We start from the raw sequence: 27,252 nt of genomic DNA, 5'->3' as shown, positions 1-27,252 counted from the left end.
GAAACTAACAAAATGTATGTGTAGCATTTAATTCGAATATTATTATAGACTGAAAAATATTTTGAAAGATATTTGATTCGATAAAGTTTTGAACACTCTGGTAAATCGAAGGGAGTGTGAACGAGGCTTATAACAAAGGGAAACGCGAAGCATCCAATAGACGCTCGTGAGTCGACCGGTGGCGGTAGCAAGCCGATTCCCGCGCGGCGCACGTCGCATCGCGGAACTGCTCGAGCTGAACGTGTTAAATGGCTGTGCGTCGGCCATGATGGCTTTGAGCAGGGACCGTGTCACGCAAACATGTTTTCGAAGTGATATATCTCGTTTGGTGACTGAGTGACCGTGTTCCAGCGCGATGGCCGGAGAACGATGAGGCCCTGAGCGCTCTCTGTGCCGGGTATTACGGCCGCAGGGCCCCCAACCAGGCCCAGTCAGGTTCACGTTCCTTAAGTCCGAGGCCCGAGCCGACCCGACTGGTCTCACGGTTCGACACCAGCCACCTCGGTTGTCAACACGCGAGCCAGCCGCCTCAGGATGAGCAAGCTGTCGTTCAGGGCCCGTGCCCTGGACGCTTCCAAGCCCATGCCGATTTATATGGCTGAGGAACTACCGGATCTGCCAGATTACTCGGCCATTAATCGTGCTGTGCCCCAAATGCCCAGCGGCATGGAAAAGGAGGAGGAATGTGTAAGTCGAACGTTCAACCTTCTTCCAGCATGTTTTCCCTGTCCGCCATCTTACTCTCATGTACATCTTCGTAAACAACCGATAGATGGCACCTTTCTTTACCATTATTATGTCTAGAAATTCCTTATTTTTATTGTTAAACGTAATTGATAAAAATATTTTATATGTTATTGTTGTTCCTCATACTTCTGTACACCTTGTTACGTCACTATTGACAGCTGTCAGTTTTGTATACTAAAGTAATGATGGAATCAAAATAGATGGTTTAACGTTGCTGTTCAACGTACAAGAATTTTTTAGTTTTCAGTTTTTCTAATTATTACATTCTTTTTATAGCATATTATGTTTAGTAATATAATTTTTGTATGATGATTGTTTCTTTCTGTTCCCAAATATGTAAACAATAAGCACTTAATAGTATGTTGTCATTATATACAATAATGGTATCTTATTGAAACAACGCTAATAATGTGTATCTATTGATATGTTGTGTAGCATGATTTTCATGTTATTTAGCTGTCTCTGCTTATAGATTTTAAATATGTCATTTTCATTATTTCCTGCTTTATTCTTATTTTATTAATATATTCACTGTATTTGATTGACCTTCATTAAAATATATGTTTAAATGTTATTTCACAAATATATATAACATATTATTAAATATCATTGTACATTATAGATTTGTGCATAATATTTAAATTTTCTTATTCCTCCTTATAGTAGCATATGAAAAAGCAAAAGTTTAAGTAATTTTATATTTTATCAAATTTCATGTTATTTATTGTACTAACTGTTTGTGTAGGAACATCACTTGCAAAGAGCAATATGCACAGGTCTGATCATTCCTACCCCTGAGGTAACTGATTTAACAGATGTGGAAGCTTATGACAAAATATATCCAGCTGACTATAGGCTACCTCGTCAACTTATACACATGCAACGTAAGAGAATATGATAAACAATTTTTAATATTTAGTGATTAATATTATTGTATATATAACAGACTTAATAATTGTTTGCGTTTTTTCTGAAGCTTTTGCAATGGAACAAGATATTCCAGACTATGATATGGATTCAGAAGATGAAAAATGGGTTGCAGTACAAAGTCGTAAGATGGACTTAACTCCTCTTCAATTTGAAGAAATGATGGATCGTTTAGAGAAAAGTTCAGGACAAACTGTAGTCACTCTTAACGAAGCTAAAGCACTTTTGAAAGAGGATGATGATTTAATTGTTGCTGTGTTTGATTACTGGCTGAATAAGCGTCTTAAAACAGTACGCTTTTACATTTTATATATGTAGTGGTTAATAATTACTGATAAAATTTTATTAACATCATTGTGTCCTTTCTCTGTCTCAGCAACATCCTCTTCTATTAACGGTTAAAACAGAGCATCGGTTTGGTTCAGCTGCCAATAATCCTTATTTAGCGTTTAGACGTAGAACGGAAAAAATGCAAACGCGTAAACATCGTAAAAACGATGAAACTAGTTATGAAAAAATGCTGAAGCTCCGTAGGGATCTCAGTAGAGCAGTTACCCTTTTAGAAATGGTTAAAAGGAGAGAGAAAACCAAACGAGAACATTTGCATCTTACAATTGAAGTATATGAGAAAAGGTATGGATACGATTTTCTAACTTCTTTATATTTCCCTTCTTATAGAATTAGATTACGAATATTATATAATTAATGAACTTTACAGATATCAGGCACAAGACTTTAACGGACAAATATTGGCAGAAGTATCAGCGTTGAAGACACCAAGACCTGCTTTTGCTCCACTGTTCACGAATCAGTTTGGTGTTCATCAAAATTGGGCAAATAAAGTTTGTAGTAAAGTAAGTACTTTTTTAAGGTTTCATATTACTCTGGTATTGAAAAAGAAGTTTTACTAATGACAATACATTATTGTTTATTTTAGGATGATGTAGTACCCAGGAAAGAAAAAAGACAATATAAGAAGCGAAAGCATAAAACCGATAGCAGGGGAGGAAATTTGGAAGATAATGGTATACGGGGTGGAACAGGTAGCGGAGGTGGTCGAGGAAGTCGGCCTGGTGTTCTTGGAAGCGGGCTGGACCCGCTAATAAGTTCAGACGAAGATAGTCCGCTCCCATCTCATTCACATTCTCAGCCCTCGGTTCCTTCAGATCGCGATGATGAAGACACTGCTGATGAGGGTCAATTCACTTTCCGACGAAATAGAAATAGCACTTATCTACCAGTGAGTGCTGCTAAGTTGTTCCAAATTTATATTTTCTATGTACAATTCGTTCTGACATACGCATAGCAAATATTGTATGTATTTGAAACAGGACTATGTATTGTTTAATTTTACACAAGCTGTTTAATGTATCATGGGTGTCAATGAAAATCGCTAAAAAATTATTTTAAAAGTGTGGAAATAGTCTTAAAGTTCTTTTTTTCAGGATTGTAGATATAGAGATTTTCTCTTTGCAGCCTGTATCAGGTGGATTTGGAAACTGGCCTTGGTGTGATAAAAGTGAAGGGGGCTTGGCTGATAAGAAGTATAGGTTTGCACTGACCAGTATCAGCAAACCAGTACCGAGATGTATTGGTTTTGCGCGGCGACGAATTGGTCGGGGTGGCAGGTATGATATCTAAATATTTAGAAATAGCTACATAAAAGTGATATCTCTTAATAACGTTTAATATTATGTCACTTTCAGAGTAATATTGGATCGCTGTTCAACCGATATGGATGATATGTGGTCTTCTCTAGATTTTACAATACATCAACCAAAACGGGAGCCAGTGGAATCTGATACAACTGCCACACCAACAATTCCAATCAAGAAGGAGTGGTATGTTGAGTGATAAGACATAGAAATTTGATCTTAGAATAAACAAACTAATTTATAAATTTATCTGTGATAAAGGTTACACTTCCGACCAAAGACTCCACCTGTGTCAGTGCATAGTCCAAGTGAAGAAAGTAGTGATACGGACTCAGATATAGAGCCAACGTTAACTCCATCGAAACCGCTTCCATACCCGTTCCCACCTGAAGCGACATCTATCTGTGTGGAAGTAGAGCCCGAGCGTGTAGGAGATGAACCACTTTTTACATCAGAATTCAATATCGCTGATTATTTCTCGGTGGATACGCTATCGGACTTTGATCTTGCCGTTGCGAGTATAACCGGTAGTGCGTGCATCAGTGGTCTATCGGATAATAACTCTAACGACATGAGGACAGACGAACTGGGTAGTTCACATTTTGTTGTGACTCCGCTACCTAGCAGTCTTTTGGCACAGCCTGCAACACAACAGAGTCGGCCTCAGTGCAGTGGTAGTGGTTTTAGTGTTGTAAATACTTCTACGAGTTCTACAGTCCCGTCGTCTTTCTCGTGTACAACCAACCAACCGACAACGTCGAGTGTAGTATCTACGCAATGCATAAGTGGTGCTACTGAGACACAGTCGAACCAGTCTAAACAGCAACAACATAGACAATTACCAAACAACAGCAATCCTGTTTCCATTCTGTCTAAATCCTTGACTAGTCCAACGAATAATAGGAATGGCGGTAGCTGTGGCAGTGGTAGTGCTGGAGTCAGAGTGTTTAGTGCAAGTACCACAACTAGTGGAACAATTACAAACTTTGGCAATGGGCATCAAAATGGGCCATTGTCTCATATAAATAACTCTAATAATCTTTCAAATAGCACTCACGTTGTGAATAATCAGTCAACGATAGTTCTGCCACAAAAACATCCGCCGTCCACTCTGCTACCTGGCTTTATCACACAGAGCAAATTGGCGAGTCTCGCAAGGCAGCAACAACAGACGCAGAGTCAGGCGCAACAAATCCCAACGTCCGGGGAAATTACGCTTAATAGTAATAGGTAAGCACATCCATTGTTCAGCTACATAAGTAGAAATCTGGTATCTTTGACTACTTTGAAAATATTTGTTATCAACGATTCCATAATTGATTATAGTGAAAATTTGGATATGAAGGTGGATGGAGTGGAAAATGTAACTTGCGATGGTAAACCACAGCAACAACAGCTTGTACGGGCAAATAAAACAAATTCATTAGCGATGGAAGTGACATGATGCCTGCTATTGGCACCCCTGTTGCCGCCAATACGTCACTGGGGGCTTCGCTAACTTTACCTTGCCTATGTCTGTCTACCTTCTGGAGACTGAACATACACTACGTGCTCGTTAATACGAAATGCGGTACGGCTAGATTGCAGAAATACTCTGATCAGTTGCCTGTTACAGCGATGACAATGGAACAGTGACAATTCCATTGCAAGTACCAAGTTGTTTTGACCATGAAATAGACTATAATTTATTTCTCTAAGTCGTTTGTTTCCTTGCTACTTGAACAGTCACAATTATTCAAGACAGTCACAGTGTTTCATTAAATCTTTATAAGGAGTAGTTCATTTCTTTTTGGTATAATAAATTTCGTATTAGTTTCAGACTGTTGTTATGTTTCTTCATTTCTTGATATAAATATCATTTTAGATGTTAATAGATAAATATGAAAATAATATAATGTACATACTCTTTGTTTTCTGAAACAAGAAATAGTTTTGTTCAACGCAAGGGAACTTTTATATTTGACAAAATTATAGCCTCATTTTTATCAAAAACTTGGCAGAACTCCTTTCTCATTCTTTTACTCATATGCAAATGATACCGTTGAAATATGTTTAATAAAGTTACTAAAATTATATCGTAGACTTTCTCAAACACAGCATTAATTATTTTTATTCCAGAAGTATTACAGAGAGATTTTCGTTTGAGTTTTCTTTTAGAAATTTTGCATGTTTGGAATACATATTCGTACTTTTGACAATTAGATAAATCTGAGAGAAGATAATGACTAGTACACCATAAAATATTATAAAAACTAATTCTAAATTATATTATTTTGAAATATGAAATCTAAACTTTTGGCGGATAGTATTTCTGTGTGTACATTTATGATTGTAAATTTTATTTAAATGATATAAACTAGAGATAGAATAGATACCTCTTGTGAACAATGTATAGTAAACCTTTTATAAATAATCTTAATACATATTGTTTTTTCAAAGTTCTTAATGAACTCAAATTAATTTGATTTATTGTGGGTTTTTATGTTTATTTCAATACTGTATATACATAAATTCAGTTTATATATAAGAAAGTATTCATCTTATTTCTCTACAAGTATGTTAAAATAGTAGTATGTTAAAAGCTTTCAGGCTGTGAAATAATGAAACTATTAACAGTAATAATCTTTATATTAGTACATAACAAAGGAGGTTCTAATTGTTTTATAGTTTTGAGGGCCACACATTTCTACTTCAGTAACATACTTTGAATTAATATAAATATAAATTAATATTTATATTAATATAATATAAATATAAATTAATATTTATATTTAAATTATATTTAAATATAAATTAATATTTATATTAATATAATATAAATATAAATTAATATTTATATTTAAATTATATTTAAATATAAATTAATATTTATATTTATATATTTATATCTATATATTTATATTTATATATAAATATAAATCTTAATGTTGCGTTTGAGAAGGTTGCATCATGAAAATCTATATTACATTTTGACAAGTTCATGACACTATGGTTAGGATTTATAATATCTACACAGAACATGTAAAAATTTTCGTCTTTCAATTTAGTAATTGCGAACTGTGGAAATAAGAATAACGATTAATGAATTTATTTGCCATACAAAATATGAAAGAAACGATTTTTTCTGCATAATAATATATTAAATTTTATTAATTAGCTTGCAAGTAAATTGATTACTCATCTTATCCAAAAAATTGGCATACAGTGAAATTGTGTACTATTAATTTGTTCAGTACTTTATAGCAAGATTTAAGTAACAGTCTTTGGGAAAATGGGTATATCTTATATATGTATATTCATACCAGTAGAATTCTTTACAAAACATTGATACATTACATAAATATTAGAATAATAGCTGAATCTGTGTTTAAGCTTTAAATAAGGGATTATCAGCTTCCTGCTTAAATCAAACATATAATGTCGTATCAATGAGTACTATTGCCATACAAAAATTTAGTTGTTTATGCAGACAAACAGTTTTTGAAATCTACTGGTATAATTATACGAAAATTGAGATTGAGGTATTTTGGCATTTACTGGTACATAATCCATATACTCTGTTACATAATTTTGCAGATAAAAAGAAAAATTTAATTACCACTAGATAAAACCAACATGAAAATGAAAATAGTTACTGGATCTGCGCATATTTTTATGCGCGTTATTCTCTTCCTCTTAGTCTTTCTGCATTATTGTCTCCCATTCCATGTAACTGTATATCGAGATACTACATTAAAATATAAGCATTGAATAAAAAAATAAGTTAGCAAGAAAATTGACAATATCGAGATTCTAAGATGTTTTTATTTGATAATTGATGATACGAAAGAAGCAGTTGTTTTATTTGAAAGAAAGATTACACATTTATTACAATTACACATTTCATATTTTTGTGTGGCTAATAGGAAGGATACCTATAAAAAATACATATAGTTACTTAAAATAGATTATTAAATATATGAGTTTAGAATTGACGAAATTCAAGAGTATCTGTCGCATAATTGTTATTATTATTTAGAAAAGGTTTCATTCACATATGCAACACATTGTCTGTTGTTTATTTGAAATTTGTAGGCACTGATCAAGACGAATAATATCCTAGCCACTTGGACTGAAGATTTATAATTTAAGTGTATTACGAACGGCCATGGCAAAGTCTTTCAGGTAGTCATTCATTTTCCAGACTTGAAGCATAGAAATTTTTTCCAAATATGCAATAAAAAAGTTTTTTCGCGAGCCGTAATACGAGATCAAGAGAAAAATATAAAGGTGCAAAAATTGCAAATTCTAGAGACTTCATGAAATCATAATAAGAAACAAACAAAAAAGATATATTGTACATATAAAAATAATTACGCTTATTGTATCTCTTACTTTTAGGTAATTAACTAAAAAATAACTGTAATTAATGTTGTTGTGGTAGGTGCACAGCGATGTGTATGAAAATTTATGAATTCGGGACGATTTTAGAGGAGGAGTAATAAAGAAATTTTATCCTGGATAGGACTTATTATTTTGTTAAGAATTTCACTCGCCTGTATATTATATAACATTTTGTGAAATCTAATTTCTGCCACATTTGTATATATACTTTAGGTATCTGATTATTTCTCTCGTCTTTCTCAAACTCACTATTGAACATGAAGTGCTATTTCACTTTTCTTAATTATATTCACAAATTTTCAATTAAGTCGTATTTCATTATCTTTCTCATTATTTTGTTTCTTTTCCCACATTCATATCTTATGTTTCTTTGCAAAATTCATTTATGAAAAGAAGAAAATATCTTCCGTCACATGATTTTGAGAAAGACGAGTGATATTATGCGGAAAAATATTTCCAAGAATGTACTTGTAAAAATCATTTGTTTATTTTAGTTGGAACGCTTTAAACGAAATATAGTGGTACATGGATTTTTATATAAAATTTATTAATGTTAAAAATATTGACCCAATAGCCATTTTACAAATGAAACGTCGAAAATCTTCAAAGGTTTGATCGCTCCAACCAAAGACTGAGTTCGCTTTACATTTTCTGATTTGGCAAACACGAAGTTTCATCGATAACGAGGCCGATATCTCGTTGCTTTTAAGTAATTTATGGTAAATAAGCTAAACAATATGGTAATCAAAGTATTACTTAGCAATATTTGTGAAATGTTTTATTATCCAAGAAAGTTTTTGTCAAATGATTTATATAGTTAATCGATGTGATTCAAAAAAAATAATTCGGTGGAATTGAGCTGTGAGACTTCGTGTTTACCCAATTTGTTGCATTCGCGGAAAACAATACTGTACCATGTAAGTAGGACTAAGCCGAATCAATGCAACTATTTAGAGCGATCGAACAAGACCTATAATCGTTTCGTGTGAAAAAAAAAACAAATTATTAAGAGAAAGAATGAGCTTACAAATATAATGTTCAACGTGAAGCTCTTAAAAAAGTTCTGAGTGTTAAAAAAACTTTTACGATAATATCGACAGGTGTCGAAATGCGGTGTATCTATTATACGTGTATTTTATTCTGTGAATACAGTAGGACTTCTATGTCGCTGTGCGACAGGAAGATTTAATTGGAAAAAACGCTCCAACCAAAGCTCCAGTTTGAACGAAAGTTTGACGAGAGTATAGAGAATTTTTCTCAAGATTGTATAGTCGGAGAACGTAAAGGGAAGGTGTATCAAATTCTATATATGTAGGATGTTTGATCTAGACAACCCTTTTATTTGTTCTTCGATACATACATCATCTACTCTCTCGTCCCCTGATAACACCTTTCACTGAGTGCATGTATCAAATTTAATTTGATCCAAATAAAATATCATCAGATATAAATTAAGACGTGAATTATATTTATTGCTTATAAACCGTCGAGATCTAACAAATAAAAATTACATTCCTAAATTTATTTGCCTGTCTCTCTCTTTTTCTTTCTCTGTCTGTCTGTCTATCTGTGTCTCTCTCTGTCTGTCTGTCTGTCTGTCTGTCTCTGTGTCTCTCTCTCTCTCTCTCTCTTTCTCTCTCTCTCTCTCTCTTTCTCTCTCTCTCTTTCTTTTCTATAACTCTGATGTGCTTGTAATATTGCAGTACATACTTTTTGCAATAATAATAATAAACTTTAAATTCTTTTATCGACGGAAAGCGAGAAATATTTTGAATAGAATAGTCAAAAGTGCTTGCATTTATTTGCCTTTTCATATTTTTAGACAGGTAGAGATGTTATCAGGTAGATGAGTTGTTTCCTATTAATTACATATAAAAATTAAAATTCAATTATAATTGAGCATTAATGTCTATAATAAATGTGATTAACACTTGAATCTGTTAGTTAATGTAACTAATTGAATGTGTATATATTATATATATACATTGCAATTTGATTATTAAACATGTCCAGATTGTGTAATTTCAACAAATTGGCAAAATTATAAACAAATTAATTATTGTACTTTATTCAAGTAAAAGAAGAAAAATGAAAAAATAGATCTTCAGTATAAAACATATATATGTGATATACATCTATGTAATTCATGTCAACAGGTCGAAGTCTACTTTTTATTTTATCTATTGTATTTACATTGCAATCACATTATAATGAATGTTTTACGTATTATACGACAACACAGTATTTGCTATACTAACTATTAAAATATATAAATGATTTGTTTCCTAAAAAATCGTAAGTGAGGAAGGAGCAGGACGCAATTACATTTCACATATAACGCTAACAAGAAAATATTCGTAACAAACATAAATTCAACAAAACTTAAACAGGCAAATATTTTAAAATAAATTCTGATTACATCGCGTAGCTTTACCTTCTTAGCTGAGAATAATTATAAAATAAAATTTGTTTACGATGATGCTTTGTACACTTAATTCTTGCTCGAGGAACTTGAAAGAAATAGAAAAATTACATTTTCTTTGTACATTTTTTAAAATAAATTTGTTCACGGGTTTATTCTTTTATAAATATTGCGAAAATAGAATTTTTTATAACTTTTTATTATGTTTCAAATATGAGGATTTTTTTATTTATAATATTTGCGTTTTTGCAAATTTTCAAATTCGTTTTGCACCATTGAAGATTATATACCTTTTTTTATTTTTAGGATAATCAGATAAAAATGCCAGCAAATATGAATATTGTTTAATTTATTTGTATATTTTTTATTATAACGTCGAGTTTAACAAACTTTATATAGAAAAAATGTTATTACAAATTAAAGTGTTAGAAATCTGTTTCTCGTTAGAGGCATTATAATCTGCAGAATTTTATACTTAGAAACTTATAATTCTGACTATTTCTGACTAATTGATCTCATTATATACTCATTACCATGTCCTTCGCTGCTTAGTATAGTATAAATAGTACTTGATACTAAATTATATAATTGTACTTATTGTAAACATATTAGATTTAAAAAAGCAAAAAGTCAAATAAGAAATTCCTTCCGGTAATAAAGCTATATACGTATGTATGTATAGATACATATGTAAATCATATGGATAAATATGGCGGCAAAACATTGGTTTGGTAAACATCTTATTTAAGACTTCTGTTAAAATATACTGTAGTAAGTATATACAATGTTTTATGGAAATGAATACGTTTTATATAATTTTTTATGTGTGATACATACGATGTCAGTATAAACCTTATGACAAAGAAGTTCTTTTTATCAAAGTTATTAATAAACAATTATTGCTGGCTACAACAGAACAATTTATTTTGCTAGTGCAATGCTGATCACAAGTGGAATTTTACTTAATTTGAGCATTCTGTGTATCTTTGATATACATAGAAGCAGAATTCAGGAAGAAGTGAACAAATCCGGTGACGTCGTTCCTTTTCTACTTCCGTTTCGAAGGAGGGAACAATTCGCGGGAGTAAAAGAAGCCGCATATCTGTCAGAAGTCTGTGTGTTAGTCAGAACTTCTGAACGCGTGGTCACTGAAAACTGAACTATAGCCTTATTTATGTTCTACATATACATACATTATGTACGTATGTATGTGCGTATGACAGGTGCGTATCCACATAAGTCGGAACCCGCGCTCTTGAGAACATATGAGAATGATAGCAGTGTAGCACGTATGATTACTTCCACAATCAAATATCGTTTATTATAATGTATAGTATAAGATTTTCGACATTCTGTAAGATGAGTCAAGACTAATTAGTCAGAGATATTTTATGGGTGTGGTTTAGTCTTCCTTTTTATGTTATTGATAAAAATAAAGAAATTGATATACATCTGTGGAAAATAGAAGCATTTATTAAAGTGATAGTTTTTTAATATTATACCACGCTCTACTTGTATATGTAACAAAGCCGTCAAAGATTAGCATGGACAATAATGATTTAAAAAGTGCAATTATTTGATTGTGAGGCAAATATAAAACAATGTCGCAACAAACACGCATTGATGAATTCTATAAATCAATCGGCAAACAAAAATCGACTGTGATAAATGTTAAAAAATGTGCTAGGTCAAAAAGTATACCTTATTCAAAAAGGGTTAGCTGACGTTTATATTCTTTTTAACCCTATTCTTTTTATAAAATAAGGTATTGTATGAAATTAAATTATTTCTTTTTTTACTTTTATAGAAGAAGAAGGAGGAAAATGAAAAAACAAACGTTTCACTGTCAAAAACTAAACAATTGGATTGTATAGTTCTATATGAAAAGTTGAATAAAATGCATGATATTGACTTAAATGATGCAAAAATGATTCAAACTAACGTTCAAATAGCAAGCAATAATGTATCATTATGTGGAAATGATTATTTGGGAGGGATATCACAGCATGAACTTGATAAAGAATATGAACTACCAATGATTGATACAATAAATGAAATACAAGGAGAAACTTTAAATGAAAATGGAAATTGCCTGATAATATCAAATAACAAGTTAGAAAATTTTTCAAATTTTAATGGACAGACACCACCAAATAATATTAGTATGAAATTACAAAAAACACCAGAAAGTGAGTCAAGAAACAATAGTTATATGAAAACATCATCACCTATTATTAAAGACAATTGTCATTTAAAAGATACTATAAATAAGAAACTAAGAACTCCAGATGAAAATATTTTTCTATTTAGAAATTCTAACAGCTTAACACCTTCTTCAACACCTAAAAAATCAAATTATACTTCCAAAGTATCACCTGATAAATCTCCAAGCATTAGTGCAAGAAAGAAACTGTTTGGTGAAAATATAGATACTGAAATTTTAACTCGGGCTATTAAATATATGAATTTAGCAAAGCAAAATGTTATTTCACATGAGTTTGATCTAGAGAGTATATATTTCACAAAAACATTTGATATATATAGTGACATAGATAATAATATAAATAGTGAAGTTGCAACAAAGTATAAATTAAGTGACATAAACTTATGTGATGATTTAAATTCAAAAACTTTATTTATTACTATTTTCCTTGTACTCTCTAATCCTATCAATTGTAATTATTTTAATGAAGATGAACTGGATTTTATATATTCTATAATCACGCTTCCTAAAGATGCTCAAATGTTATTGGCAAGGATGATAAAAAGAAAGAGGACATGGTTTAGGAAAAGTAGCATAGTTTACCCAGAAATAGCTACGGAATTAAAACATACTTTCGAAGTTCTTGCTTCACGATCTATTTGTAGTTTCGATATTAAAAATGAGAAATTAAATACAATACTTGAATTATTGCAAGTAAATGAAATACAGCAACTTTGTAAAAAGATGAAAATTGATCCTAAAGGGAACAAAAAAAGTAATATCCAAAAGTTATTACAATTGTCAAATAAAAAACCTTTGTTTCCTGGAATGAAAACTCCAGGTAGTATTTTATATGATTCAATTTTGGACATAATAGATTTTTGTGTATGTATAAATTTCAAAACATGGAATATTATTGATAAGATAATAATACTGTTGATGCCAAATCAAGATCCAGCAAATAGTCTGGCAGATACATTTCATATGTTATGTGATATTTATTTAGGAAAAATAATATTCCCAACAAATCCTGGACATTATTTTCCAATATTTTCTTCTAGATTACATCTAATGAGGTAAACTTACTTTTACAAAATAACAATAGATTTAGAAATAGAGAAGTTTTTATAATTTTCATTGACCTAAATTTATTTGTATTTGTAGTTATGTAGCAGTCAGATCTGTATTATCTACAACATTACAATATATAGAGAAAAAAAATTGGAAAGAAGTAAAAAATAATGGCAACAATGCTATGGATATATTAAAAAGATTATTGAAGGATGAGTCATTAAGGTAATTTAAATTCTACTATTGTAATGGAAAAGGTATTCAATAATCTCAACTTTAATTTTTGTAGATTAGAAAATTCTATGCTTCCTAAACATGTTACTCGTTATATGCCAGCATTTGTATGGATGAAAATACTTTCCCTATCCATAGAGGCATTTAAAAAGAATAAAGATAAAGAGCCCAAAGATGGAGAAAACGGAGATGGAACAAACAAAAATAAAAAGCGAGTGGTAGAGATCTTATTGTTCTTATTGGAGCAAAATTGTTATATGCATACATGTAAAGGGAAATGGTATGATGAATTAGCTCTCATTGAAATGCATCACCACAAAGACATAGAAACATGTGTATCCATTATAATAAAAGCCTTAAATACAGAAAACATAACACAAATAGATAAAATAAATCTTATGAAAAGAGCAAGAAAAATTGTGAAGAAGAAAGATGGAATTAAACCAAGCACGAGAGATACTCTTAATAAAATATTAGGTAATCATTGTATATCGGAGGATGTTATAGCACCCATGTTCTATCAGAGCAGGTCCATCACTATATACGCCACAGAAATGCCAAGGTAAATTTAATTATATACGTGTTGCCTTTTTTATTTTTAGATGTAACGTGAAATTAAATTGTTTCAGAAATACTGCAGGCAGTAAAAGTATTTGGTGTATAAAAAGTGATACTGATGGTCAAAGTTATGGATCGGTAGAAACTGTTGCATTCCACTATTATCAGAAACAAGGGTTCCCTGATGGATTGCATTTGGAAGGTGCATTACCGATTACTCTATTTTGTACTTTGTTTTGGGACGAATTGTATGATGTGCATGTTCCTGGAGCATTTTCATCGCCATATCAAGAAGCTCCGAGTGATTTATTTACAGGCGAATTCTATGAAAATAGGAAAAAAGAAATAGATATGAAACTTAAATTTATTGGTAATTTCAATTCTGAGCATTTAAGCTCTTTTATGCAAGAAAAGTTCGCGGAATTTGGACGATATCAATCGATAATGTCATCAAGTCCAATTAAGTCAGATAGTTTACAACTGAAGGTGCATATTTTACTGATTCTACTGTTTTATCATCCAACATATCATAAAACTTAATAATGCACAATGAAAAACTATTTTATAGCAAATAGTACATTGTTTGGGAACTCAGGGTGTAATAGGGATTTGTAAACGACTGATTGACAATTTCAAACTCTGGAAAGCTGGATTTCCAGATTTAATTGTATGGAATTATGATACCAAAAAGGTGAGTATTTATTTAATAAATAACATTGAGAAAAATGTGTTAAGAAATATATTTTTATTCATACTTTTATTCATACATTTTACAAAAAATGAAATTTCTTATAAATTAATATTTTATTCTTTTTTAATTCCAAAATACATATTTTTTCCTAAAGCATAAAATTATAGAAGTGAAAGGCCCACGAGATGTCCTTTCAACCAAACAACAATCATGGTTAGAATATTTACACCATCTTGAACTAAATACTGAAGTATGCCTAGTACAAGGTAAACTATTATAACTTCTATGTTCATTTAACTTTTGGGAATCAAGGTTCTAAAGCTTCTGTCACAGTAATGGTGCAGGGACCTTGGAAATGGTACCTTTAAATAATGCATACATTATTTTGTTACAGATAATACGTCATGTAAATAGTTCAAATAAAAAAGTACAGGCCTTTGAAGACTATTTATGAATGTTTTGCATGCATTTCAATATCTCAGGATTGTCACAAGATATCATAAGATCTTGAATATATTACTATATTTTATATTTTCTTACATTACATGTATATATTTATTTTATCTACAGAATGTTTGCGATAATTATAATTTTAACTTACTCGAAATAGTTCGTAGCGGGAGTTGTTTCTAAATTAAATTCAGCAACAGGAATTCCACGTTGTGCTACTTGCGGTGCAAACATTGCCGCAGGGTATATTATAGATGACGTACCGATAATCAAGCAGATGTCACAGTTTTCAACGGCGGTATCTAATATTTGAATAGAAGACATTGTTATATTATTAAAAAGTTATTTTATCTAAATGTTATAATTTATTGTTAAAATTTCTAATGCACATTTATATAGATAGAAAAATACTCACAAGCTTGTTCCAGTATATAGTCATCCAAATTTTCACCAAACCATACAATGTGAGGTCTTAGTAAACCTTTACAATCTTCTTTTGCACATTTAGGTAAATCTTCTTTTGGGATATCAGAAATCATAATATTTGGATCTGGCGACCTATTCATATTTATATTAATAATATTTATAATGAAATATTAAAGATATCTTACCCTTTTCCCTCTAATGCAGGACATATTGGAATATTCCTATTTACAACAATTTCATGACAAATTGTACATCTAGTTTTATACAGCGAACCATGAAGCTCCACTACATCTTTGGCTCCTGCCCTTTGATGAAGTTCATCGATATTTTGTGTTACAATTGTAACATTTTTACCTTCTTTTAAATAACGATTTTGAAAAACTGCAATTGCTTCATGAGCCTAAAAACTTAATTCAATGTACAAGTCATTTTTTAAGAAATGTGTATTAATCAGAAATAAAAAGATATACTTCTTAAAATACCCTATTAGGCTTAGCTTCACTCGCCACTCTTCTACGATATTCGTAAAATTCCCAAACTAAAGAAGGGTTTGCTGCAAATGCTTCTGGAGTTGCAAGATTTTCAGCTTGATATTTTCTCCAAAAACCACCAGCACCTCTAAATGTAGGGATACCAGATTCTGCAGAAATTCCACTACCAGTTAATATTAACACGTTTTTTGTGTGCGCTAGTATTTCACGAAACGATTTCATAGCATTCATGGTTTGTGAATGTAAATTTTTCAAGGTTATTTTATCGAACAATTCTTATATCAGCTGATTTGTACGTAGCCAATGATGTAACGTCAAATTCCAGGTTTCTTTCAATTCATTAATTTAAACAAACTCCATATACGTATCTTTCTAATAAATTTTTTTTAGGAACAAGAATGAAAATTATAAATATAATAAAATCGTAAATACCGAACTTTTTAATTGATCTTTTGTTTCAAATTATAATTATATAAATACCCCAAAAATGTTTCTCAGAAGCTTTTTTAAAAGAAAACCCAAAGTACGTTTATTTCAAGAAAACAGTGTTATTTTATATTGTCATACAACTATTCAGTGTAATAATTTTTTTAGACAATACCACGTAAATTTATAAATAATTCTTTTGGAAGTTACGAGGTTATTGTACCATGGGAAGTTTCTGAAATTAGAGAAGTACCACCGTATATCCCTAAACCTTCTTACAGTCAATCTTCAATACCTCGTGATGGTCCAAAGAAACCCGAAATTAAAGATAAAAATCAAATACAAAGTATGAGAGACAGTTGTAGCTTTGCTAAAAAAGTATTAACTCATATTAAACAATACATAAAGGTATACAATAACTACAAACATGAAATTTAACTAAGAGCGTAGTTTAAATAACAATTATTTCAGCCTGGTATAACTACAGATGAATTAGATGCAATAGTCCATGAAATGATTATAAGCAATGGAGCTTATCCTAGTCCGCTTAATTATAAAGGATTTCCAAAGTCAATATGCACTAGTATTAATAATGTTGCTTGCCATGGAATTCCAGATAAAAGGCCATTAGCAAAAGGAGATATGTTAAATGTTGATGTAACAGTTAGTAGAAGTAATATATTATATTATAATATATATTTTATATACATATTTTTGCAGTTATAAATATAAAAATCCAAAGTAATATTTTATTTCTTTTTAGGTATATTTACATGGTTATCATGGAGATTGTTCAAAAATGTTTGAAGTGGAAGAATGTGATGATGAAGCTAAACGTTTAATAAGTGTAACAGAATTGTGCTTAAAAAATGCTATTGATATTTGTAAACCTAATGAAAATTTCAATAGTATAGGTAATGATTGTAATAATCTGAATATGCTGTAGGATTTTTATATGCTCTCTCTTAATTTTTAGGGAATGTTATAGAAGAAACAGCAGCTAAACAAGGATATTCTATAGTGCCAGTATTCGCAGGACATGGCATAGGTACTTATTTTCATGGACCACCAGATATTTTTCATTTTGGTATGTTGCTGTTTTGGTGTAACATATAAACATACTAAGGATTTAAATATTTATTATATTATATTTAATTTATAAATGTTTTATGTTATTATTAGCAAATGATTTTGATGGAAAGATGTTGCCTGGGATGACATTTACTATTGAACCAGTTGTAAGTCAAGGTAGTAAGGAAGTTAAAATTCTAGAAGATGGATGGACAGCTGTTACAATAGATAATGCACGAACTGCACAATGTGAACATACCATTTTGATTACTGATACTGGCTGTGATGTATTGACTCATTAATCTTGGAAATTTACTTTTTATTACCTTAAATACATCTTGTAATAAAAGGTGATACAATGAAAGTTTGTTTAATAGAATTATATCGTAAATACATTTTATTAAGAAAAATTTATTTATATTTATCTTTACATAATAGCAGGTCCCCAGTAACTATCTAAAGTTAATGGTCCTTGTATTTCAACACCTCCCTCTCTTGTGATTATTCCAAGTTGATACTAAAAATTGAGAAATATAAACATTTCCTATAGTGTAACATAAGTATAAAATAGTATAAATATAAGGTTCTGATATAATTATATAACTTACTTTCGGGAAAGATCGTGCATCTCTATAAAAAAGAACTTGCATCACTTTGTATAGAAGCTCAACTGCTTGTTCTTTAGTCATTTCTTTATTTTCTTCATAAGCTTTTCTTAAGATAGGTGTTGCCATATATGCACCATATCCAGTTGCTATTACTGGGTCACTATAACCTGTGCCTAGTTTATCCACAGTACCCAAAAACCTAAATGGAGAATGAAAAATACTATGCATGTATATAAAAATAAAAGAAGAACAAAATACTTACAGTTTATCACCTTCCAAACCACCAATAATGAAATTATTCCAAAACGGATCAAAACGTGATCTTCTATTGTACATTACTTGAGTTAACCAACAGTGAAGAGCTTTTGGTTTTAAAGATAAACCATCATCCAAACATTCTTCTTCAAGACTATAAGAAGTAAAAAATTATAAAATTATTATAAAATAATAATTACATATATGTATATATAAAATATACATTTTTCTTTCAATGTTGCTCTTCAAGCACTGGTAATCAGCATAATCTCCTCCTGCACCAAGGATAATATTGTCATTGACTTTCATCACACGTTCAAGATTCCTAAATCTCGCCAATGATCCATAGGAACCAAGAATATCTGCTGCTATAAGAACACCATCTTTAAATTGGATTCCAACTACAGATGTACCAGTTGTCATAGGGGCCCTATTAAGTAATAAAACACAATTCAATTTACAAAAAGATAAAGTCGTTGAAAAGAGTCATAGAGGTTGGAAGGGTTAGTAGAATTAAATTAAACAATATAATCTAAATTTCATATGTTTTTTATCGAATCTTTATTTTATTAGAATATCGAAAACTTAAATACTTTAATTACTTGTACATGCTTATTAATTTTTATGAAATTGGAGATGACATGCAATATTTAAAAGAAACTTTCTAAGGCAAATTGAATAGACGATAAAATATTTTACTGTGATCTTTGTAATCCTCCGACACCGGAATGTGTAGAACCTCCCGGGAAATGATAAAATGCACCAGGTGCAGGACCATTTTGCCACAAAGGAGCTGGAGTATACCAATCTGCTTTATTCAGAAGCGCCATGTTTCTTATTAGTTTAAAACACTTTGAAATGTCATTTGGTTGAAGTATGATCCGGAGCCTGAACGACAGGCCTGCCTTTTAAAAAATAGTTCCTAAAGTCTTCATCTAGATATATTTAATTTTTCCTGAAAGTTGCTCTTTTGATTAATTTCGATAGTAGAATCGAATACCTCGATATTTCGATTCTCGAAATTCAAAGATCTTGTTGGAACTCTGGAATTCTTGTGAGTGCATTTAATTACGATATTATAGGTAATTATTGCAGTATTATTATATGTATATTATCATAATACGCAATAGTTATAATATTGTTAATATACTACGGCATTTTATAGATAATTTATTTTATGTTTATGATACAATTGTAGAAAACATTTTGCTTTCCAAGAACAACTGTTTTATATATTCGTTGCAAACCTGGAATTATTACTTGATCATCATTTTACTTACGGAAAGCTGGGTGAAAATAAATTTTCCTATAACTAGTGCAAGGAAAATCAATGCAAGACATGTTGTGATACATTAAAGGAAATGATAAAATATGCAGTAAGAGTAAGTTATGTTAAGAAACTTATTTTACAATAATATATATATATATACACACACACATATATATGTATATATATACATTAAGATATCTTTTTAAGTTATCTTTAGCAGAAACAATATTTTTGGAGGAAGTTTAAATTCATTTCATATATTTTTAATTCAAATAGAACATTTCTTTATTACTATATATACACGAATAATTATAATAATATGCCATTAGCATAAACAGTATGACATTCGGTAGGTTACATTTATTATTACAATAGATTAGCATAAACATAAAAGTGGAAAGACAGCTTTAGAGGAACATTTTCTAAACAATAAAGAGAAGCAAATCAGTCCTTAGGATAAATGTATCCAAGTTTCATAAACTTTTTGGTACTATTTTTTCAGCCATTACCAGGTCGCTTCAAATATAGTATGCAAGAGATATTAATATTATTAAAATAGAATTATGAGAAAATTTTGTGATGGAAGATGAATTATCGTTATGTTCTTTATCTACGTTTACGCTATCTTTATCACCGATTACCTGACTATTTTCAGATACAACTATGTTAATCCATCTTAGTAAAGGATATGTCATATCTGTTAAATTTAGATAGTCTTTAAAGAGATTTGCGCACTTTCCATGGAAATCGTCAGTATCGATGCTCCAAATCATTACACCGGCTAATTTTAAGCTCATCGCGTATTCGATCTGAAAATTTTTGAAAAACATTATATTGTAGAAGTAACGCGTGTAGTACTATCGTTTGTTATCGTCGCTTGTAATAGATCAAATTAATCAACCTTTGCTTTTAAACTCCTGAGGTTATCATATACTATAACATGATCATCGTTAATGACATAAGGTGTATCGCTAGTATCATCCCAGCCAGAAGTCCAGTTACCTTTATGACTCACTAATTCTTCACAAATCTAAAAAATCATACATGTTATCATTTTATTAGAACGAACAAATAGATAGATTATTATTAATAGAATTAACGTATCTAATCAATATAACAAAAGTAAAATGTACTTCATTATATCCCATAAAACCTTCTTGGTCAGTGTAAGGCCCCTTAAATCCATTTGTTATGGTTGGTCGATTAATTGGACTTTCTTGGGAAGAATTTAATTTGCTTGCCAATATATAAGTTCTACCATACATAGGCAGGCCTAAGATTGTTTTATTTGCTGGTGCACCTTTACTTAACAAATAATTAAGTGTCTCCATCTGAAAATTTTATTGCATTATGTGTTCCATCTACGATACTTGTTACTCGTTGTAATTTTTCTAAATGCATTACCACGCTCAGACCGTCTCCACTTCTTAATGGTGCATTCGGAAGCACTTTCTTATCCCATGATCCATGATAATCGTACGCCATCACATGGATATAGTCGAGATATTTGGAAATTTCGGGAATATCGTATGCCGTATCGATAATTGCTTTATTAGAACCTAAAGCTGCTGTTAGTAGATAGTTTGTCTCGTTAAATGCTTCTTTTAATTGCTATTAGAATAGAGAATACGATTAATTTCTGACTAATATAAAACTGTAATTTTGATAAAATTACATTACGTTACGTCGTTTACCTTTACAAGAAGGGCAAAATATAATTTGTCTTCTGGACTACCACCCCGTGATCCCGGATATTCCCAATCTAGATCGAATCCATCGAACTTGTATTTCCTGCAAGATAGAAGCTATCATATAAATCAGCAAAGTACAAAACTATCTTAATATTCGATTCCATACTCAAGGAAGTCCACTACGCTCTTAACGAATGTAGTTCTTCGTGTAGGGGATGAAGCGAGTATAGAGTAATTTTTACTACCCTCGTTCCATCCTCCGATTGCGAGTAGGATATTTAGACCTGGATACTGTTCACGAAGTTCGGTCATTCTTCTGTAATTATCTGGAATATTATGACGGCTATAGAACGAAAATGCCATTCATAGACGTGGAATATAGATATATCTTCAATCGTATCGAGTAATTTACAATATGTATCTACCCTTGTCAATGTCTATGTTGGGATCGAGGCTCGTAATGGTCCATGATGTGCTGTCTAATCCGGCGAACGCATATATGATGTGCGTGCAAAGTTCCGGACGGATATGAGGAATTCCAAATTTTCCATCGTTATTTCTATAAACGGCCCAGGAAGCCACATAACAAGTTACTACCTTGTTATGCTTAATCCTTAATAGAGCTTAGTGGAGAAAGAAACGTAGTTTTAATGTACAATTATTACAACTTCTTTTCTCTTTTCGCAAAACATTCGTATCCATGTATATACATATGATAGATTATTTTTTGAACGATGTCCCAAGCTTGTTATTTTTCATCGATAAGATATGCGAACATTAATCGTTCATAAAATATGTCCGCGCGCGATTTTGTTATTCATTTGATGTAAATATGAAAAACATTAAGTCCTTGAGCTAACTTTCTATTAAGTTATTAATTATAGAAAAGTATTTTCAGTTATTTACATATCTTCGAGGAATGAAGTTAAACAAGGATTCCATCGAAATGTCAGATTTCCATTGCATAAGCTACCGGACAAAATGTCAAACGTATTCTAGACTTTCCTCCTCGCTGCATAGTGTGCCACCAAATAATAGCAATGTAATTTACAGCTGGATCACATACAAACTTTTGTATTTTGTACATGTATACATAGAATTTGGTAAAAAGATTGGCTTATATTATGCTTAACTGCTTTAATACATCATTTATTGAAAGATTTCATCGCATATTATGATGATTGAATATTGTACTTATAACGAATGGTAAAAGTTGAAATTTGAATACGCGTTTGAATCTTCTATTTTTAGTTTTAATTTAAATTTTATATGTCGTATTTTATGCCTCGTTCACTTTATCTACATTTTTAACATCACATTGACCATAAATAATTGTTGTTTTATGACGGATTAGTAGAATTATTCCTTATTACAATTTTAGGTGCCTGGAGGGATACAAATTTGGTCCTCTTTCACCATCGTCCTTTGGATGTAAATACCGTTTGAAATTTAAATTACGCGCTATCGTGTTAATGTTAAGGGAATGATTTCAATTTGATACGTACTCACCTAGAATACCATTGCTACAGAAGAATAATATTGTAAGCAGAGATAGGAAGATACACGTCTTCATTATCGAGAACCGCTACGCGAATGCCGAGTTATTGTCCTGGTAGATAGCTTTCACTTGACCACAATACGGTACTTCAATCCTCGGAGAAAAAGGAAAGCATTCGTGCGTGTAGCTTGAAAAAGGACGGAGCTAAAACCTGTTGTTGAAAACTCTTGTACAATAAAAGTGTAGAGCAAACAGTAAAGTCATAAATATATACCATGTAATCAATTTTTAGATAGGTGTCAGGAGATAACCAAAGGGAATGATTCTATCGACTTCCGCCATAGATAGTGGTTATTGATAAAGAAGAAAATATTGATCAATTATAATAGTTATTCATAACTGCTGGCATGGACCCGACATTAATTATATTTCTTGTTATATTATACATATATAACATTTTCCAAGAACGAATTATTCAATAAAAAGAAAATGTTCTTATTCGATACTTTGCGAAGAAGAATTTTATAATTTTATTGAATAATTTGATCTTAGACATTACGTCAGATGAATGAAATGAAATATTTTTGTTAAGGTTGCTGCAATAAGTATCGGTTTTCATAGGCTGCGAACTTCTTTGTGAAGAAATCAGTTAATATTATTGTAGCAAGTAATTGTTATATAACATACTTAATGACATATTTATCATAAACAATTTTTTAATGAATCATAAAGTTTTGTATGAAGATAAATTTCAAGAAAATGCAGTCTCAGGGTACTAATAGAACATAATACGTAGTTGAGTCTTCTGCGCCTTCGCGGCAGCCGTGCAAACTAAAATTTGAAATTTCTCCATTTCGCGCGGTGTCATATTAGAAAGTTGAAGCAACCGCAGAGAACTCGTTAAAAATATGGAAAATTTAGTATACAACGATATGTCACTCCTTCAAAATAGTGAGAATCTTGATTTTAATCATTCTGTATGCACAGATCACGAGAATTCTCGTGTTTATTTTATTCCTTGAGGCCGATCACGAAAATTGTCATATTTTCATTATCGTCATTTAGAAAAAAGTGATTTAATCATACTCTAGCTATAGTTAATAATGAAATGACTTGTAAAATGGCAATATGTTCATACAAGTTAGAGTGATTTGTCGTATTTCCACGTAAACAAAGGAATATCGAAATTTTCAGGAAAATCCGAATAGTATCCGGGTACTGATAGAACGTGATACATTCTTGAATCACCCGCACTCTGGTGGTGAGTTTTGAAACTAAAATTTGAAATTTTAGTATTTTGCGTGATGTCATATTAAGAAGAGAAAGTAACTGGTGAGACCTCGTCGTAAATGTGAAAAATTGGATATACAATACAAAGTCATTGCTTCAAAATAGTTAGAATCTTCATTTGGTTTGTTTTATATTCATAATCCAATATAATTTATAATGATTAGTTATTTTTAGCACACCTTCTCGCGCATTGTGCCTTTTACCTATTGCAACGTATCTTTAGCTGACAAAAAAATGTGCAATACTTGATTCATACAAAGTAGTTTTGGAACTTTAATAACAGATATTCAAAGTTACAATTTGTTCACATTGGATGCATTATGGAATATTCATAGATACCTGATATCTATTACGAAATATTTTGTAATGCATAATAATATTTTAACTGTATCATATAATTACATATTTCATATCCTTAGTATGATATCCGTGTGTCTATGGTAAATGAATAATAGTTGATTCATAGTTTTGAAAGGTAGTATTTTCATAAAATATTGTTTCATTAAACATAAAGAAGAAGATTTGTTTATACATTAATGTTCCAAAGTTACATACATACATTAATGTCACGTTTATCTAGTTCTTAATCAGTATCGTATATTATCGTATACTATCGTATATATTAAAGTCTAGTTCCAATTCCGATCGCCATGAACGCTGTAATCCTATTCTATACTGAATCGATAATGTTGTGAATACCATTAAAATGGTAAATGATTTCAGACCCTCAAGATATGGAATGCAGAAATACATTAACTGATAGATCTATTCTGCACCTCGTCTGTGGTCATATTTCTATTAAGATGTAGAAAAAAATACATTTCGGAGATTATTGAAAGCATAATTTCGACTAAAAATCGCTGAATGTTAACAGAGACATAGGATGCGAAAGGAGATCTTCACCCACCATAATGCCTGTAGTACCACTTGTAAAAGAAAGATAGAGAAAGATCAATTACCAATAACTCTGTATAGTCATACGGTTCTATTATTACATAATGAGTTAAGTCATTACTGAAAACTAATGGATTGTTCCTCTCTTAAACCAAAATTATTTACTTTTGGATTTTCATTGTAGAAACTGATTTTTAAATAACTTTTTGATGCATATTTAAGGCCGAACTTCTTATCGAATGTTATATATATTATATACATATATCTATACTTGTTGATATATAATTTTCTGTTTAAAAAGAAATGTATTCTTCGGAACTATATGAAAGTTGCTAGATTTTTCTTTTGATGTAATTCAGGTATTTAAACAATTCTGAATATATATAAGTTAATCTCGTAAGTAATTAATTGAATAATTTTTTTTGTCGATTTTATTTAAAGGGGGTGTAACTTACGAGATATGTACATATCTACTCTTATCAAAAGATACATCCTCTTTTTATAGTCCGTACTGCTCGTCTATGACGTCACAGAGTGGGCGGGGCTGTGTAATAAAGGAAATGAAAGTACCTTATTCATTCTATACTCCTGTTCACTACCGGCTAGTTTGAATCAGAATTTATACTCTCAGTAGGTATATATTTAGTTGTTTCTGTATGTGAATGTAGCTTTTTTAGTTTCTGATATTTGAAGCTAATAATTCCAAACATTTTCAATGCAAGTTTCTTAATAAATTTTTACAATCTTAGATATTTTACATTAACATTAAATATTTTACAATTGATATTGATAGTTATTAATAATCATAATGAAAATACAAAATCAATTGCTACATATAATTATAATTAATTTATGCATTTCTTATTTTCATCTTCAATAACATACATCTGCAAGTTTAGACATTCTGTTTTTATAGTTTTCAATGGAAGTAAATTCTTGTTAGTCATATCAGGGATATCTTCATTGATAATCCATGGAAAATCTTCACAACAAGGATTTTCATTTAAAGTTACATGTGCAGTTTCATATGTTTTAATTTCAATCAAGAAAGATGAATCTTCTGGCAATGGTTTTAAATAAGATTCACACATGGATAGTTTCAAACAAATTGTTCTCAACGATTCCTCTGTTTTTAGATAGTATGGATCTTTTCTAAAATAAATTTCAGATTAGACAATAACATGCTGACATTATATGATTCTTCACAAGCATACATACTCTGTGCTATTTGCTTGCAATTTAACAAGATCAAAGACAAATTTTTCAATTGGTTCTTTCTTTTTGTTGTAGAAGACCAGGTTCACCGCTTTGACACTATTTTCATCCTCTTTTATTAATTCTCTGATTGCATTTAACACATTTCTTATGTATTCATTGAGCTCAGGATGTTCAGACACATATATACATGTGCTGTATATCTTCTTTTTCACAAATATTTCCTTGGGATATAAATTTCTGAAGAACAGAATGTGATTAAATGCTACTTCTAGAAATTCCAGCAGGATATCAGTAGTAACTATAAATAAAATAAGAAATATGTTCTGTTACTTATTATCTTATTTATATTTCTAATAAATCAACAAATAATATTTACCTATTTTATTATCAGACATTTTTTAATATATTTATAAAATGATAAAAATATAGCTATGTGTTAGTAGTTTCAATAAAAGAATATTCAAGCTTCTATTCTCAGTGTAGGTAATTTTCTCTTGTTGATAACTTTTTATATGTTCATATGTAAAATGATATAACAAAAATGATATTTATGAAATTTCTATTATGTATATGCAAATATATTTAATATTGTTTGTTCGAGAAAGATTATTGCTTTATTTTTAATAAATAACATAGTAAATAAATTCCAAAAAAATATATGTATATTAACTTAAACGCGAGAAATTATTTAGCGATTGATTTGACGCGTGCCTAGACCAAAGCCGACTGCATATGGCGGTCAGTGTATACCAGAAACGGTTAGAGTGTTTTGA

General features: G+C 30.6%; 7 protein-coding genes across 8 annotated transcripts; 3 read left to right on the top strand and 4 right to left on the bottom strand.

The window, feature by feature from the left end:
• Window positions 1–172: 172 nt before the first annotated feature.
• Window positions 173–9,167, top strand: LOC100644499 (enhancer of polycomb homolog 1). Its single transcript, XM_003400629.4, has 10 exons — window positions 173–687; window positions 1,493–1,631; window positions 1,724–1,965; window positions 2,051–2,307; window positions 2,393–2,528; window positions 2,612–2,914; window positions 3,151–3,302; window positions 3,381–3,515; window positions 3,591–4,559; window positions 4,656–9,167. Exons 1-10 carry the CDS (start codon window positions 535–537, stop codon window positions 4,771–4,773), a joined length of 2,604 nt encoding a protein of 867 aa, XP_003400677.2. The 5' UTR covers window positions 173–534; the 3' UTR covers window positions 4,774–9,167.
• Window positions 9,168–11,218: 2,051 nt separating this feature from the next.
• Window positions 11,219–15,697, top strand: LOC100644190 (fanconi-associated nuclease 1). Of its 2 annotated transcripts, none has more exons than XM_048412108.1 (8): window positions 11,219–11,357; window positions 11,942–13,413; window positions 13,502–13,633; window positions 13,698–14,204; window positions 14,272–14,686; window positions 14,769–14,891; window positions 15,046–15,157; window positions 15,286–15,697. In XM_048412108.1, the coding sequence occupies exons 2-8, from the start codon at window positions 12,032–12,034 to the stop codon at window positions 15,303–15,305; spliced, it is 2,691 nt and encodes an 896-aa protein (XP_048268065.1). In that variant the 5' UTR covers window positions 11,219–11,357; window positions 11,942–12,031; the 3' UTR covers window positions 15,306–15,697. The 2 variants fall into 2 exon arrangements, with proteins under 2 accessions (XP_048268065.1, XP_003400674.2); XM_003400626.4 differs by lacking the exon at window positions 11,219–11,357 and adding an exon at window positions 11,387–11,849.
• LOC100644308 (NAD-dependent protein deacylase sirtuin-5, mitochondrial) lies at window positions 14,941–16,489 on the bottom strand. Its single transcript, XM_003400627.4, has 5 exons — window positions 16,250–16,489; window positions 15,953–16,167; window positions 15,757–15,899; window positions 15,493–15,643; window positions 14,941–15,253 (listed from the first exon to the last, which is right to left on the bottom strand). Exons 1-5 carry the CDS (start codon window positions 16,487–16,489, stop codon window positions 15,199–15,201), a joined length of 804 nt encoding a protein of 267 aa, XP_003400675.1. The 3' UTR covers window positions 14,941–15,198.
• LOC100643953 (methionine aminopeptidase 1D, mitochondrial) lies at window positions 16,451–18,546 on the top strand. The gene is made up of 7 exons (XM_003400624.4): window positions 16,451–16,583; window positions 16,649–16,781; window positions 16,853–17,092; window positions 17,156–17,347; window positions 17,448–17,598; window positions 17,661–17,771; window positions 17,867–18,546. Exons 2-7 carry the CDS (start codon window positions 16,746–16,748, stop codon window positions 18,055–18,057), a joined length of 921 nt encoding a protein of 306 aa, XP_003400672.1. The 5' UTR covers window positions 16,451–16,583; window positions 16,649–16,745; the 3' UTR covers window positions 18,058–18,546.
• On the bottom strand, window positions 18,054–19,483 carry LOC100644077 (proteasome subunit beta type-4). Its single transcript, XM_003400625.4, has 5 exons — window positions 19,318–19,483; window positions 18,842–19,048; window positions 18,626–18,772; window positions 18,364–18,562; window positions 18,054–18,272 (listed from the first exon to the last, which is right to left on the bottom strand). The coding sequence occupies exons 1-5, from the start codon at window positions 19,446–19,448 to the stop codon at window positions 18,183–18,185; spliced, it is 774 nt and encodes a 257-aa protein (XP_003400673.2). The 5' UTR covers window positions 19,449–19,483; the 3' UTR covers window positions 18,054–18,182.
• Window positions 19,484–20,148: 665 nt separating this feature from the next.
• On the bottom strand, window positions 20,149–23,312 carry LOC100643826 (probable chitinase 2). The gene is made up of 8 exons (XM_003400623.4): window positions 23,089–23,312; window positions 22,005–22,202; window positions 21,746–21,905; window positions 21,583–21,679; window positions 21,293–21,499; window positions 21,022–21,219; window positions 20,790–20,918; window positions 20,149–20,697 (listed from the first exon to the last, which is right to left on the bottom strand). Exons 1-8 carry the CDS (start codon window positions 23,150–23,152, stop codon window positions 20,407–20,409), a joined length of 1,344 nt encoding a protein of 447 aa, XP_003400671.1. The 5' UTR covers window positions 23,153–23,312; the 3' UTR covers window positions 20,149–20,406.
• A 2,658-nt stretch (window positions 23,313–25,970) lies between these two features.
• On the bottom strand, window positions 25,971–27,207 carry LOC100643591 (mitotic spindle assembly checkpoint protein MAD2B). The gene is made up of 3 exons (XM_003400621.4): window positions 26,856–27,207; window positions 26,480–26,777; window positions 25,971–26,413 (listed from the first exon to the last, which is right to left on the bottom strand). The coding sequence occupies exons 1-3, from the start codon at window positions 26,872–26,874 to the stop codon at window positions 26,107–26,109; spliced, it is 624 nt and encodes a 207-aa protein (XP_003400669.1). The 5' UTR covers window positions 26,875–27,207; the 3' UTR covers window positions 25,971–26,106.
• Between the last annotated feature and the right edge of the window lie 45 nt (window positions 27,208–27,252).

This window comes from Bombus terrestris, chromosome 14 (assembly GCF_910591885.1).
Source record: "Bombus terrestris chromosome 14, iyBomTerr1.2, whole genome shotgun sequence".
In the NCBI taxonomy this organism is placed as follows: domain Eukaryota; kingdom Metazoa; phylum Arthropoda; class Insecta; order Hymenoptera; family Apidae; genus Bombus; species Bombus terrestris.
Note: the sequence above shows the minus strand (reverse complement) of the source record. Positions and strands in the feature narration are given on the sequence as shown.

Excerpts from the sequence above, each read along its gene's own strand:
- LOC100644499 (XM_003400629.4), top strand. The coding sequence starts at position 535 with ATGAGCAAGCTGTCGTTCAGGGCCCGTGCCCTGGACGCTTCCAAGCCC. Across the intron at positions 1,632-1,723 it reads TCAACTTATACACATGCAAC|CTTTTGCAATGGAACAAGAT; the intron begins GTAAGAGAATAT and ends TTTTTTCTGAAG. Across the intron at positions 3,303-3,380 it reads CGAATTGGTCGGGGTGGCAG|AGTAATATTGGATCGCTGTT; the intron begins GTATGATATCTA and ends TGTCACTTTCAG.
- LOC100644190 (XM_003400626.4), top strand. The coding sequence starts at position 11,736 with ATGTCGCAACAAACACGCATTGATGAATTCTATAAATCAATCGGCAAA. Across the intron at positions 13,414-13,501 it reads TCTAGATTACATCTAATGAG|TTATGTAGCAGTCAGATCTG; the intron begins GTAAACTTACTT and ends TTGTATTTGTAG. Across the intron at positions 14,687-14,768 it reads CAGATAGTTTACAACTGAAG|CAAATAGTACATTGTTTGGG; the intron begins GTGCATATTTTA and ends ACTATTTTATAG.
- LOC100644308 (XM_003400627.4), bottom strand. The coding sequence starts at position 16,489 with ATGAATGCTATGAAATCGTTTCGTGAAATACTAGCGCACACAAAAAAC. Across the intron at positions 16,168-16,249 it reads GTGAAGCTAAGCCTAATAGG|GCTCATGAAGCAATTGCAGT; the intron begins GTATTTTAAGAA and ends TTAAGTTTTTAG. Across the intron at positions 15,254-15,492 it reads CCCGCTACGAACTATTTCGA|GTACCATTTCCAAGGTCCCT; the intron begins GTAAGTTAAAAT and ends CATTATTTAAAG.
- LOC100643953 (XM_003400624.4), top strand. The coding sequence starts at position 16,746 with ATGTTTCTCAGAAGCTTTTTTAAAAGAAAACCCAAA. Across the intron at positions 17,599-17,660 it reads TGAAAATTTCAATAGTATAG|GGAATGTTATAGAAGAAACA; the intron begins GTAATGATTGTA and ends CTTAATTTTTAG. Across the intron at positions 17,772-17,866 it reads ACCAGATATTTTTCATTTTG|CAAATGATTTTGATGGAAAG; the intron begins GTATGTTGCTGT and ends TGTTATTATTAG.
- LOC100644077 (XM_003400625.4), bottom strand. The coding sequence starts at position 19,448 with ATGGCGCTTCTGAATAAAGCAGATTGGTATACTCCAGCTCCTTTGTGG. Across the intron at positions 18,773-18,841 it reads AGCAACATTGAAAGAAAAAT|TCTTGAAGAAGAATGTTTGG; the intron begins GTATATTTTATA and ends TACTTCTTATAG. Across the intron at positions 18,273-18,363 it reads ATGCACGATCTTTCCCGAAA|TATCAACTTGGAATAATCAC; the intron begins GTAAGTTATATA and ends CTCAATTTTTAG.
- LOC100643826 (XM_003400623.4), bottom strand. The coding sequence starts at position 23,152 with ATGAAGACGTGTATCTTCCTATCTCTGCTTACAATATTATTCTTCTGT. Across the intron at positions 21,906-22,004 it reads CAACATAGACATTGACAAGG|ATAATTACAGAAGAATGACC; the intron begins GTAGATACATAT and ends ATAATATTCCAG. Across the intron at positions 21,680-21,745 it reads AGCGTAGTGGACTTCCTTGA|GAAATACAAGTTCGATGGAT; the intron begins GTATGGAATCGA and ends TCTATCTTGCAG.
- LOC100643591 (XM_003400621.4), bottom strand. Across the intron at positions 26,414-26,479 it reads TTGCAAGCAAATAGCACAGA|AAAAGATCCATACTATCTAA; the intron begins GTATGTATGCTT and ends AATTTATTTTAG.